Here is a 13164-nt window from a genome sequence, read left to right as displayed (position 1 = left end):
ATCGAAAGCCTTGGACAGATCCATAAATATGGCAATTGATTTCTTGTTGTTATCCAAGGTTTTAGTTATTCTATCAATTAACTCTGCTGCGGCGAGGTCTGTTGAGTGTTTTTTTCGGAAACCATATTGACTTTCAAAGATCATTTTGTTGTCGACGAGATATTTAGTGAGTTGATCATGTATGATTCTTTCATAGATTTTTGAGATTGATGGAAGAAGGGATATTGGCCGGTAGTTGTTAAATGAATCTTTTCCCCCTTTTTTAAATAACGGAATAACTTTTGCTATTTTAAGATTGTCTGGGAAAATGCCTGATTCAAGAGAGCGGTTTACTAAAGCTGTGACAATGTCAAGAATTTCAAATTTGCACATTTTTAAGAGTTTAGTGGATATACCATCCCAGCCACTGCTAGGTTTCGGATTTAGATTGTCAATTACTTTAGCAATATCCATTCGGTTTATTTTCGTAAATTGAAAGGTCTTATCTCTTTGATTATCAAGGTAATGTTTGAAATCAGTGGTGATAGGCTTTATGTTTTTTGAAAGTTTAGGACCGATATTTACAAAGAAGTCATTAAAACCATTGGCTATAACTGTTTTATCGGTTGTTTGTACATTATTTACACTGAACGAACTTGGTATTTGTTCACCCTTATTGTTTGATTTTTTTTTTATGATCGAGTTTATATTTGACCAGGTTTTTCTGCTGTCATTCGCACATTTGTTGAATTGCTCAGTGTAGTATGACCTTTTTGCTCCATGAATGAGTCGTCTTAGAATCTTATTATAATTTCTGAGTTGATTATGTCTTGTTTCATAGAGTTGACAGTTTCTTGGAGTTCCTTTAAGTTTTTTGTAGAGTTTGTCCCTTTTCGTAATTGATTTGACAAGAGCGCTTGTAATCCAGGGTTCCTTTTTATGTCTATGTTTATTAAACTTAACAGATATCAGTGGAAAGTGTTTCTCTTTGCACTTGGTAATTATGGTATGAAATTTATTGAAGCTATCATTTATGTTCAGCGTTGACCAAGTTGGATCATGATGGAGATTTGCTAGGGTTACACTTAGAGTGACATCAATGACATCAATCCATGTCACAACCATGGTATTCCTCAATGTGAAATACAGGATACTGAGACAAGACCTGTCTTTAACAATGACATCAATCCATGTCACAACCATAGTATTCCTCGATGTGAAATACAGGATACTGAGACAAGGCCAGTCTTTAACAATGACATCAATCCATGTCACAACCATGGTATTCCTCAATGTGAAATACAGGATACTGAGACAAGGCCAGTCTTTAATAATGACATCAATCCATGTCACAACCATGGTATTCCTCGATGTGAAATACAGGATACTGAGACAAGGCCAGTCTTTAATAATGACATCAATCCATGTCACAACCATGGTATTCCTCGATGTGAAATACAGGATACTGAGACAAGGCCAGTCTTTAATAATGACATCAATCCATGTCACAACCATGGTATTCCTCAATGTGAAATACAGGATACTGAGACAAGGCCAGTCTTTAATAATGACATCAATCCATGTCACAACCATGGTATTCCTCAATGTGAAATACAGGATACTGAGACAAGGCCAGTCTTTAACAATGACATCAATCCATGTCACAACCATGGTATTCCTCAATGTGAAATACAGGATACTGAGACAAGACCTGTCTTTAACAATGACATCAATCCATGTCACAACCATAGTATTCCTCGATGTGAAATACAGAGCTATGAGACAAGGCCTGTATTTAACAATGACATCAATCCATGTCACAACCCAGGTATTCCTCGATGTGAAATACAGGATACTGAGACAAGGCCAGTCTTTAACAATGACATCAATCCATGTCACAACCATGGTATTCCTCGACGTGAAATACAGAGCTATGAGACAAGGCCTGTATTTAACAATGACATCAATCCATGTCACAACCAAGGTATTCCTCGATGTGAAATACAGCATACTGAGACAAGGCCTGTATTTAACAATGACATCAATCCATGTCACAACCAAGGTATTCCTCGATGTGAAATACAGCATACTGAGACAAGGCCTGTATTTAACAATGACATCAATCCATGTCACAACCAAGGTATTCCTCGATGTGAAATACAGCATACTGAGACAAGGCCTGTCTTTAACAATGACATCAATCCATGTCACAACCAAGGTATACCTCGACCTGAAATGCAGGATACTGAGACAAGGCCAGTCTTTAATAATGACATCAATCCATGTCACAACCAAGGTATACCTCGACCTGAAATGCAGGATACTGAGACAAGGCCTGTCTTTAACAATGACATCAATCCATGTCACAACCAAGGTATACCTCGACCTAAAATGCAGGACACTGAGACAAGGCCAGTCTTTAATAATGACATCAATCCATGTCACAACCAAGGTATTCCTCGACGTGAAATACTTGATACAGAGACAAAATAAAGACTTGAAAAGGGCGGAGAGTAATGTTGTTACATCTTTATAGAGCTGTACACTTTAAATTTGCTGAAGAAATTACGCCCAGGTAACTGCTGGGAAGCTGGCCGATGAAGGACGTATTGTAGGCCTGGATTTTGAACTTGAAAAAGGACGTACTATTGGCCAATATCAGGTGTTGGTCGTCTCTCGTCATGTCTCAGTCCTGTAGGCCTGCAACCCAATGCCGGAAGTGTCGTCAATTCTACAATTGTCAAGGATCAATATCCTGTTCAAGGTGTATTGCTGTAAAGACGAAAGCTCTTATAGATTAAACGATCTCTAATCAATATATCTTTTAAATTTTGTTTCTTGAGTGACGAGTGACGCCCTCTCAAACAATTGCTGTCTTGTCATCAGTCTCTCATTAAGCATGTTTAGTAATACTTCCGAGCAATATATAAGCTTATATTCAATAAACGCATGAAAGCTGATCAAAACGGTCCACCTGTCACCAATCAATATTAAGTGACCGTTGTTACAGCTGGCAAAATCCCCTGGAATACGACAGTAGAGCGCAGGGTAATTGGTATTAGGGAGTTTTCAAAAAGCTTCTAAACATCAACACGAAAGCCTATCCCATTGTTCGACATAGTTATCGGGAGGACGAACAATGGGATAGGCGTTCACGTTGGAGTTTCGGGGGATTTGCGAAAACTCCCTTTTGCTAAAGGCCCTGACTCGAACCCTCCCCCATCGAAGCAAGCAGCTGCGTAGCCATAGTCAAGGATCATCCCCAAATGGCCGCCAATTCGGGCGACAATCTTCTCCAAGCTCCCCGATCCGACTATTGTCGGAGTTAAATTGGGGAGTTTCGTCACGGAAATACATGTAGCTTATAAATCAAGCTGTGCCGACACGCCGCCTAATGTACAGCATTTTACACAAAGGTTATGGAAAAAAGTGCGATCATGCTGGTTTTTAACTTAATTGGGAGTTCATCGTTGAAATCAACAAGGACATGAAGGTTTGCGCAAAAAAGCGCTTATCTGTGCAGTCTGTACAAAAATGGCACGGGTTATATAAAGGAAGAGTGCGGTCAGGATCCCTTGACAGTTGAAGCGGTAAAATTGAACCGGCGGATGTCCAAGCAAAAAGCCTGGCTTGTTGTGGCAACAAGTGGCCGTTCGGGGATCCCTGTCTGACTGCATGGTGTCCATCTCACACTCGTGATTTTGTTCCTCAACGCGCCTGGCTAGGCTGTTCTCCGGAAACGATCCGCTCCCTAAAAATTCCGATGACCAAATCGTCTATTTGCAGGTCGGGGGCGTGAATTAGGTAGCTTTTTGACCTTGACACTTTTTGAAATTTTTCGGCCGAAATCTCGGTGAAAAACACAATCTTTTGGGGGGCATCTTTTGTCCCTCCCTGCTTCCCTCGCTACGCCCATTGTTTGGGTTTGGATATAAGTGAAAACTTGCTGGATCAAAAAGTGTTTTGAAATATTTCTGTCTTGGTGACATGATATTACTTATAAACGCTGAAAATTCAGAACTAGGTGTGCCATTCAGTTTTCGAACACAGCTGGTCACCAAAATCAATCTCCCATTCCACGCCACGAATAGAAACACCATTATATACAATGCAATGTAATTTGATAATTAAGGTAAATCACCATTAAGACCGTTTAATGTATTTCAAAACTGCTGAATTTGCTCGAAAGTTTGGCTTCGATTTTTCATGTATTGTATCTAAGAATGATAAAAGGTAGCATTGTTAGGGAATTATTATAGCAGCACGTGCTTTATTGAAGCGATTATAGGAAATGTGATAAAATTGCAATTAACTATTTTTGTTTATGTGTTTACGAGTCAAATTCCAGCATCAATTTGAATGACGTTTAAACATGTTAAATGGGAAGTGTCTGCGCTATACATGTACAGTGGCGCCTCCATTAGTAGACCCCTCGGTATCAAGGACACCCTCTCTATTAAGGACACTGGTTTTGGTCCCAAATTGGTTGTCTTCATTTGTTTTTGACCTCTCCAGTCAGGACACCTCCCTAATTTAGACAACATTGTCAGTCCCGAGAGTGTCCTTAATAGCGAGGTTCTAATATAGTTGTCTTTTAAAGAAATACTAGAATATTCAGTATTTCCGTTTCTGGGTGTTTCCTCTCAGTGTTTGGGAATGCTGAATGATAGATGGACGTTTTCCAGTGTGTCTAGCGTATATGGAACACTGAAATATGTGAAATAATTAGAGGCTTTACACCTACCCTTATGGAGGCTAGCAAGGACTCACTAGTCAGTGTTGGAAGGGGAATGTCTTATGGTCGTGGTCCAGACCTATTTTTCCTTGAAAATGTTTCGACATGAGATCGACCATCAATTAAAGATAAAAATGAAACTTGACCACATAATGTGCGATATATACATGTGTATAATTCTAGGTTTGAAAAGAATTAATGGCTTATCGATATGAAACTTTTTTGTACAGTATTCAATTAATTGATTTAAGTCGAATGAAATATTAACAAAACCTGTTCCGTTTGTGGTTAATTTGCATATGACGTTTTGCTTTAAAAGTGGCCTGGGTGTGTCGGGTGGTCAGTCCGCCGAGTGAATCAGACATCATGTCTCGATTCACGGTGTTTACTGTGCTCCTCACACTACTTATTGTAGTGCTGATGGTCGCAGAGGATGGTAAGTCAATTTTATAATTCAACCCCTTTTTATCAACATTTTAAGCCGATTTGTTAATTTCTCCTCCTTGTGAATATACATTGGTTGGCCAAAACACGTTATTTCCTTTCCAAATTCACCTTAATTATTTACAAACTATTTATTCGTAGTCAAGAAATCAACAAGCCTGCCGCCTCTCATGCTATGTAATGTCCATTGTCTCGATCCTGCTTCTTATCAAATGGGCCTATTCGGCCAAAAAAATAGTAAGAATTCTAAATAAACATAATCATTTAGACTCCTAATACAAAAATGAAGAACGAAACTTTATCGCTTTATACTGTACAGCCAGAGAAGGACTCTGTCATAAGGCAGAAGTGAAAAAGTTGCATTCCGGACTTGAAAGACTTCATTTTTTGCGGCTTTTACACACTTCTAAGTTGACTGTTTGATTGGCCGATTTTACTTGTATGGGACTATCCAGTGTGAATAATCGTTCTTCAAATTTATATAGTTCAACTGAAGGTGTCTCGAGATGCCAAATTCGGTTTATAGTTTAATTGAAGGTGTCTCGAGATGACTAATTCGGTCTCAGAACTGATTCAGAGTCGGAGTGGGAAAATCATCTTCTCGCGAACTGTCCTTAATCGATTCGCGCATGAAACGACGGTCGATATGCGGAAGAGAGTGACAATGTATATGACTGGCGCGAGTGGACAGAATTCAGAATTATGCCACGGCATAAATCGGAATTGTGGTGCACTATGAATCGACCAATCAAAACCTCGGGTCTCGTGAATTATGCCGCGGCATAAATAGAAATTGTGGACGGAAGTGTCATTTATGGAGGACGGAAGTAAATCGGAATTGTGGTGCACCATAAATCAATCAATCAATACATCAGATCTCGTGAATTATGCCACGGCATAAATAGGAATTGTGGACGGAATTGCGATTTATACCGCACCATAAATAAAACGATTGCCACTTTCTGATTGATCGAATTATCCTATTTATGCCGTGGCATAATTCACGAGATCCGATGTTTTGATTGGTTGATTTATGGTGCACCACAATACCTATTTATGCCGTGGAATCATTCTGAATTTTGTCCACTCGCCCCAGCCATAAATGTAACATATATTTGATAGTGCCTCTCAGGCGTTTATCAATTGTATCTATTTAAAATTCACTAATATTGAGCACAACATAAGAGTGTCTAAGTTTGCGAAGATTAGTGCGCAATTGTGTTTTTAAAAGCCGACAAAAATGACCCCTCTAACTTCATGACCCCCGAACTCTGAAATTATCGTGCATATTTAACGTACAACGAAAATGTCATGGTTTGACAGGCTAGGATAAGTCTATTTGGCTGTGAAAGCGTTCCTCCCTTGGTAGGCCTACGTTTCGGGAAAACATCTGAGCATGTAGATAGTACCATTTTAAAGGGAAAACGGCTTAAAACATTATTACAGGTGCGTTGCCTAATGCGGCAATTCGTGTCTTGACATCTAGTCGCAAAAATATACTGACCATTTAGAAATTGTCCATGTAGATTTATTTTTTATTTTTAGTATAGAACAAAAGTAATTCGCAAAAATATACTGACCATTTAGAAATTGCCCATGTAGATTTATTTTTTAATTTTGGTATAGAACAAAAATGATGCATGAAGTTTTACAAAACATGTAGTAACAGATCTACGGTGGCCGGGAATGGACATACATGTACATGATTTATTTTGTTTGAACATGACCAGGGGCCACCGTACATATCAAGTAGGGTGATAGATTTTTATAATACGTATAATGTTATTCTTTCTGGATTTAGTTTATATAGCAACACATATTTTCTGTTCTTTTTTCAGGACAAGCCAGATATGTGAGAGTAAATACAGGTAAGGCAAATTTCCCAAATTTTTCACTTGTTACTTTAGAAGCGAGAAAGATGCATCACGTTGTAGTTACGTTAACGTCGTCGAATCAATAGGGAGTTTTCGCAAAGTCCCCTGACCGTCCACGTGAACACCTGTTCCATTCGACTTCGTTATCAGGAGGTCAAACAATGAGATGGGCGTTCACGTTGGCGTTTTGGGGAATTTGCGAAAAATCCCTATTGAAAAAGAGGCGCAGCAGGCAGGGGTCTTGCAAAAAACCAAAAAGCACAACTGACACTGTTGAAGCTTATTGTTGTATAATGTATCATCAGTCACAAATGTACTATTTTAAGACAAATATTACGAGCTGATAGCTGATTGGTTGTCCATGACATGACATCATCACGCAAAAAACGTTCCTTTAATATCAGTTTTTTATGGGACAAAAACAATCAATGGGCAGGGGCTGTTATCCTTTTAGGTTTAAGTTACATAATTAACTTTATTTTTCTGCATGCTACATGTCTGTACATGTATTCATATTCGAAAATAAATGGCTATTTCTAATATTGAATATTTTTGGCCTACATGTAATGTACCACAATAATAATTTTATTCACTGTGACAAAGTCAATATACATTAGCTATCGTGCTGAAATTTATACCAGGTATGTGTGTGTCGACCTCATCTCAAAATGAGCCAAATTTTGTTATCTTTGAGATTAAGAAAGTTTTTTTTTCTTTCTGATAACCTGATAATATTATAAACATCGACCAATCTGAGTTGTATGGTCTGATCGCAGAGGATGTTTATACATGTACAGTATATTGTCTGAAATATTTACTACAGTTGGTTTTGTAGACGTACCCTCGTCATCGCTGTTTCAACTGGTTTTTGACTTAGGTCTTTTTCTTCTTCAGCTAGAGTAGAAAATGCAAAACGTAAGTAAAAATAAGCGTATAACAGCACAGATTTGAGCTCAGTCCTTAAAGTGACTATATACAGGAGCCAGAGGGCCAATCGGTGGTCTCAAATCGCCCTCTTCCAGACAGAAGTGATACGTTGGTTGTACACCGGCAGACGTTGGTGGTACACCGGCAGATGTCGGTGAGAGTCGACCAACGGGAATTGTATTGAGCGTTGGCCCGACGTTGGGAAAGAGAATTCCGGAGGGGTTCTTAAGGCCGACAAACTACCACCGTTTTTCCAACGTAACTAGGAGGCACATTCTGCACTGCATTCGGCCATGTGAGGCCAGTCACTTGAAACTACCAAGAGGCACTGACTGAGCCCCGAACCCACGTCCTTCCGATCACGAATCCACCTTATTTACAGGGAGTGCACGGCGCCCGGTGTTGTTCAGCAGCAACAGAAGGAGGTTAAGGAATGTGTTTTTCACCAAGCAGAGACGAGTACAGCGTCCGAAACCTTCACCACCAAAAGGTAGGGAAACTCTTTTTCGATTGATATCAATAAGTGTCTTTGTAAAAATAAGGAAGCAGAAGGGCCTTACTGCGGTTCAAAACAGATAGAGCGATTTCTACGATGTTCGACTGTCCATTTGATATCAGATTTCGAATAATTATCCATTCACCCGTTTGAGATTCCCTATATATATTGATAATTTTGACCTACTATAGAAATGTAATTTTTTTTCACTGTGTCAAAGTCAATATTGTGCCGTTATTTATACCACGTATATGTGTGTCTTCCTCGTCTCAAAATAAGTCAAATTTTGGTAATTTTTGTTCACCTCTCTATCTCATGGCGCAGCGTCCGTCGTCGTCGTCAGTTAGCAAGGCACGTTTTGTAACTGCTGGAGCTATCGCCTTGAAGCTTTGGTATGTTTCCCTATGGAATGGCACCTGGGAGACCACATTTCGGTCCGGTTCGATTCCTGATTTTGCCATCAGGTGGCTAAAACCGAAAGGTGCTATATCTCCCTAACTGAAGGCTCGATCATCACCAAATTTTTATCAAAGGTAAATTTAATGACGATACATGACATATCACACGGGTTTTTGAGTTAACATACTTCTCAAGGTCACAGACGTCAAATAGCGAAAATTAGCCGATGGTGGCATGTTTCGTAGCTATTGCCTCGAAACTCGGTATGTATGTAACCCTATGTTATGAAACCTTGCAGACTAAATTTCGGTCCAATTCGATTCCCTGTTTGGCCACCAGGTGGCCCAAATCGAAAACACTAAAACGGCTTGATCTCTGTAAATTTTTAATATACTAATATATCACTTGAAACTTGGTGCATACCTGTCATATCACTTGAAAATTGGTACGTACATGCATGTTCTCCTATGAAATGACACCTGGGAGAACAAAATTCAGTCCGGTTCGATTTCTGATATTGCCACCAGAGGGCTAAAACCGAAAACACAAGAAGTGCTATATATCCCTAACTAAGGGCTCGATCATCACCATTTTTTTATCGTTTGACAATACACGATCACGAGTTTTCGATTTGACCAAATTTTCAAGGTCACATAGGTCAAATAGCGTAAATTGACCGATGGTTAAACGTTTTGTAACTACTGGAGCAATTTTCTTGAATTTGGTACATATGGAGTCCTATGTTATGAAACCTTGTAGACTAAATTTCGGTCCGGTCCGATTCCTGGTTGGCCACCAGGTGGCTAAATTCGAAAAGACAATAACATGTGTAAGGGAGATGAGCATAATGGCCCTGGCCTTTTCTGATATAATAAACATCGACGAATCTGAGTTGTACGGTCTGATTTGCGATCTTGTCTGAATGACCGTTGTTTCAAAAGACGATCCCTGTGTCGTCGCCGTTTCAGATGGTTTTTGACTTGGGTCTTTATTTCATCTTCAGGTGGAAAAGGAAATGCAAGACGTAAGTATAATATGCATATAAGAGTACAGATTTGAACTCGGTCCTTAAAGTGACTATAGGAAGGGGCCGGGTACTAGGGCCAATAGATGGTCTCCAGGCGACCAATCCCAGTTCAAGACAGAAGTGATACGTAATCGTACATCGGCGAGTGTCGACCGAAGCCGGCGAAGGGAATTATATCATATTCGGCGTTGATCCGATGGTGGAATAGGGAGTTAAGTTCCGATGGGGTTTTTAAGGTCGACCAACTACCACTGTTTTCCAACGAAATCAAACAACTGTGTAGGAACCGAGGGGGCAGATGGCACACTGCGTTACAATCGAGGAGGCACACACTACGCTACTATTTCAGGCAAGTTGAAAGTCGTGAGTGGCCAAGCCTCGAACCCAAGTCCTCAGAGCACTAGTTGGACTCTCTTCCATGCCCTGTGCCACCGTACTTTCCTCTTCTGTTGTGGACAATTGCGAGTGTCGCCTGCCGAACCAGAAAAAATATTTTGAAACGACCCTAATGTTTTGAAGAACTATAAATTGTGCATCTGCTCATCGTGAGACCTTGATTTTCAGGGAGTGCTCGCCCGGTGTTGCTCAGCAGCAACAGAAGGAGGTTTCGCAAAGTGTTGTTCACCAAGCGGAGACGGGTACAGCGTCCGAAACCTTCACCACCAAAAGGTAGGGAAACATTTTTAGATTGATAGCATTAAGTGTCTTTGTAAAAAATAAGGTAGCAGCAAAGCCTTGCAGAGGATTAATACGGAAAGTACGTTCTGCATGAAATTGAATGACAAATGTTCGAATATATTTGATACCCGATTTCGAATATCCATTTGATACCCAGGTTCGAACATCCATTCATAGTACCCATGTTCAATACAGAATGAACCTTTTCTGCATGAAATTGAATGTAGTGTCGAATGTTAGAATATCCAGTTGCAGATATCCGAGATCGTGTATCCAGTTGATCCAAGTTCAAATTACCTATTTCGATCCTAGTTCGATCCATTTTATGTCCACGTCCGAACATACATTTACCCGTTTGAGATTCCTTATATATATTGATAGTGTTGACCTACTATATAAATGTAATTTTATTCACTAACGTCAAAGTCACTTTAGCTATCGCGCTGTCCTTTATACCACGCATTATGTGTCTACATCGACTCAAAATTAGCCACATTTTGGGATATCTTATGGCACAGCGTCCGTCGTCGTCGTCAGTTAGCAAGGCACGTTTTGTAACTGCTGGACCTATCAACTTGAAGCTCAGTACATATGTTTCCTTATGTAATGACACCTGGGAGCCAGCTTTCGGACCGGTTCGATTCCTGATCTTGCGATCAGGTGGCTAAAACCAAAAACACAAAATGTGCTATATCTCGATCATAACCAAATATTTATCAAAGGTACATGTAATGACGATTGACGTTATATGACATATAATATTTATTGAGTTGAGAGCTGAGCGTCAACAAGGACATTATTAGTTCTATAAAAAATATTGGGCAATTGAAATGTAAGCAGGAGGAAATCGGAGATCCGGAGGAAACCTACGCTGTCGAAGACAGTCGCAATCTCTATCACATGAGTGTACCGGTGTAAAAGTAAAATGTGTCCGCCAGGGACAGGTGTCCGGAGGACACCTGTCCCTGGGGAAAACGGTCCTTCGGACCGTTTTTACCAGAGAGAAAAATGTCCTATGGGACATTTCTTCCTGTCTTATATACAGACGATCCGGACATTTTAAACGGCCGAACACTTTTTTCTTTTACACCTATGACAGTTAAAACTGTCAGCAGTGAAATTGTCCGGCTACGGTTCGCAGTTACGTGGTCTAAAAATAAAGGCCTAAAGATCTAAAGCTCGGTAGTGTAGTGGTGAACATTCGGTGCTTGTAAACTGAAACTATGGAGTTCGAATCTCGGTGAGGGTATGCTCTTTTTTGTATTTTAAGTAGCTTGTCTTTTTCTTTCCTGTTATGTAATATGCCCGGATTATTTTATCTGGATAACGCAGAGAATTATTATGGGTTAGGGTTAACCCTAACCCTAACCCTAACCCTAACCCTAACCCTAACCCTAACCCTAACCCTAACCCTAACCCTAACCCATCGTAATCAACTGTCTGCGTTGTAAATTCACTATTGTTGTGAGTTTTGTTAAAATAAGACTCAAAAGAGTAGGTAAATCATCTAAAAAATTGATAACAACTAGCAAGGGATTTCGATCACATGGACAGATATTACTGGGAAAAGAAGTCCATAACGGACATATTTTCCTAGACCCTGGACAATCTCCCCTAGGTAAAATTGCCCACCCGGACATTTTTCCCCAGAATAAAATAACCTAGGACATTTTTTCCTGGGACTTAGTATCCGGGGGACATTTTTACCAGGGGACACTTAAACTTCTACACCAGGACCGACCGGAAATCGAACCCGGGACCTCAGAGGTGACATGCGCTGATGTTGCCACTGCGCCACTCCGACATATCACAAGGGTTTTCGATTTGACCTACTTTTCAAGGTTGCCGAGGTCAAATAGCGTAAATTACCGACGGAGGCACGTTTCGTAACTACTGGAGCTACTCGGTCTATATGTAGCCCTATGTTATGAAACCTTGCACCCTAAATTTCGGTCCGGTTCGATTCCTTGTTTGGCCACAAGGTGGCAAAAATAGAAATGCCAAACGGCTTGATCATTGATAAATTTTATCACATAACCTGAAACTTGGTACGTGTACATATGTTCTGCTATGAAATGACACCTGGGAGAACAAAATTCAGTCCGGTTCGATTCCTAATATTGCCACCAGGAATGTGGCCAAAACCGAAAACACTAAAAGTGCTATACCCGTTTATCCCTAACTAAGGGCTCGGTCATCACCAAATTACTATCGTAGGTACATGTAATGACGATACGTGACATGGCACACGAGTTTTTGATTCGACCTACTTTTCACGGTCACAGAGGTCAAATAGCGTAACATGACCGATGGTTGAATGTTTTGTAACTACTGGAGCTATTTTCTTGAATTTGGTACATACTGAATATTTCAGTCCGGTTCGATTCCTGGTTTTGGAACCAGGCTAAAATCTGGCTAAAACCTGGCTAAAATCGAAATCAACAGCATGTCTGTGAGGGAGGTGAGCATAGGTCTTTGGAAAGTTTATTTTGAATAACCTGACGTAATAAACATCAACCAATCTGAGTTGTATGGTCTGATTTGCAGAGGTGGTCTGATGAATGTCATACATCTTGTCTGAATGACAGTTGTTTCAAAAGACGAT

General features: G+C 40.1%; 1 protein-coding gene across 1 annotated transcript in view; it reads left to right on the top strand.

Annotated features, from left to right (window-relative positions):
* The first annotated feature begins 5071 nt into the window (after positions 1–5071).
* The window catches only part of LOC135482956 (uncharacterized), a 28672-nt gene continuing 20579 nt past the window's right edge, over positions 5072–13164 (top strand). The window contains exons 1-6 of the mRNA XM_064763440.1: positions 5072–5150; positions 6997–7026; positions 7927–7947; positions 8342–8449; positions 9858–9878; positions 10446–10550. Coding sequence (XP_064619510.1) covers positions 5081–5150; positions 6997–7026; positions 7927–7947; positions 8342–8449; positions 9858–9878; positions 10446–10550 — 355 coding nt within the window. The 5' untranslated portion in view covers positions 5072–5080. The remainder of the gene's footprint in view (positions 5151–6996; positions 7027–7926; positions 7948–8341; positions 8450–9857; positions 9879–10445; positions 10551–13164) is intronic.

This window comes from Lineus longissimus, chromosome 2 (assembly GCF_910592395.1).
Source record: "Lineus longissimus chromosome 2, tnLinLong1.2, whole genome shotgun sequence".
In the NCBI taxonomy this organism is placed as follows: domain Eukaryota; kingdom Metazoa; phylum Nemertea; class Pilidiophora; order Heteronemertea; family Lineidae; genus Lineus; species Lineus longissimus.
The sequence above is the reverse complement of the archived record's forward strand: the minus strand, read 5'-3'. Positions and strand labels throughout refer to the sequence as shown.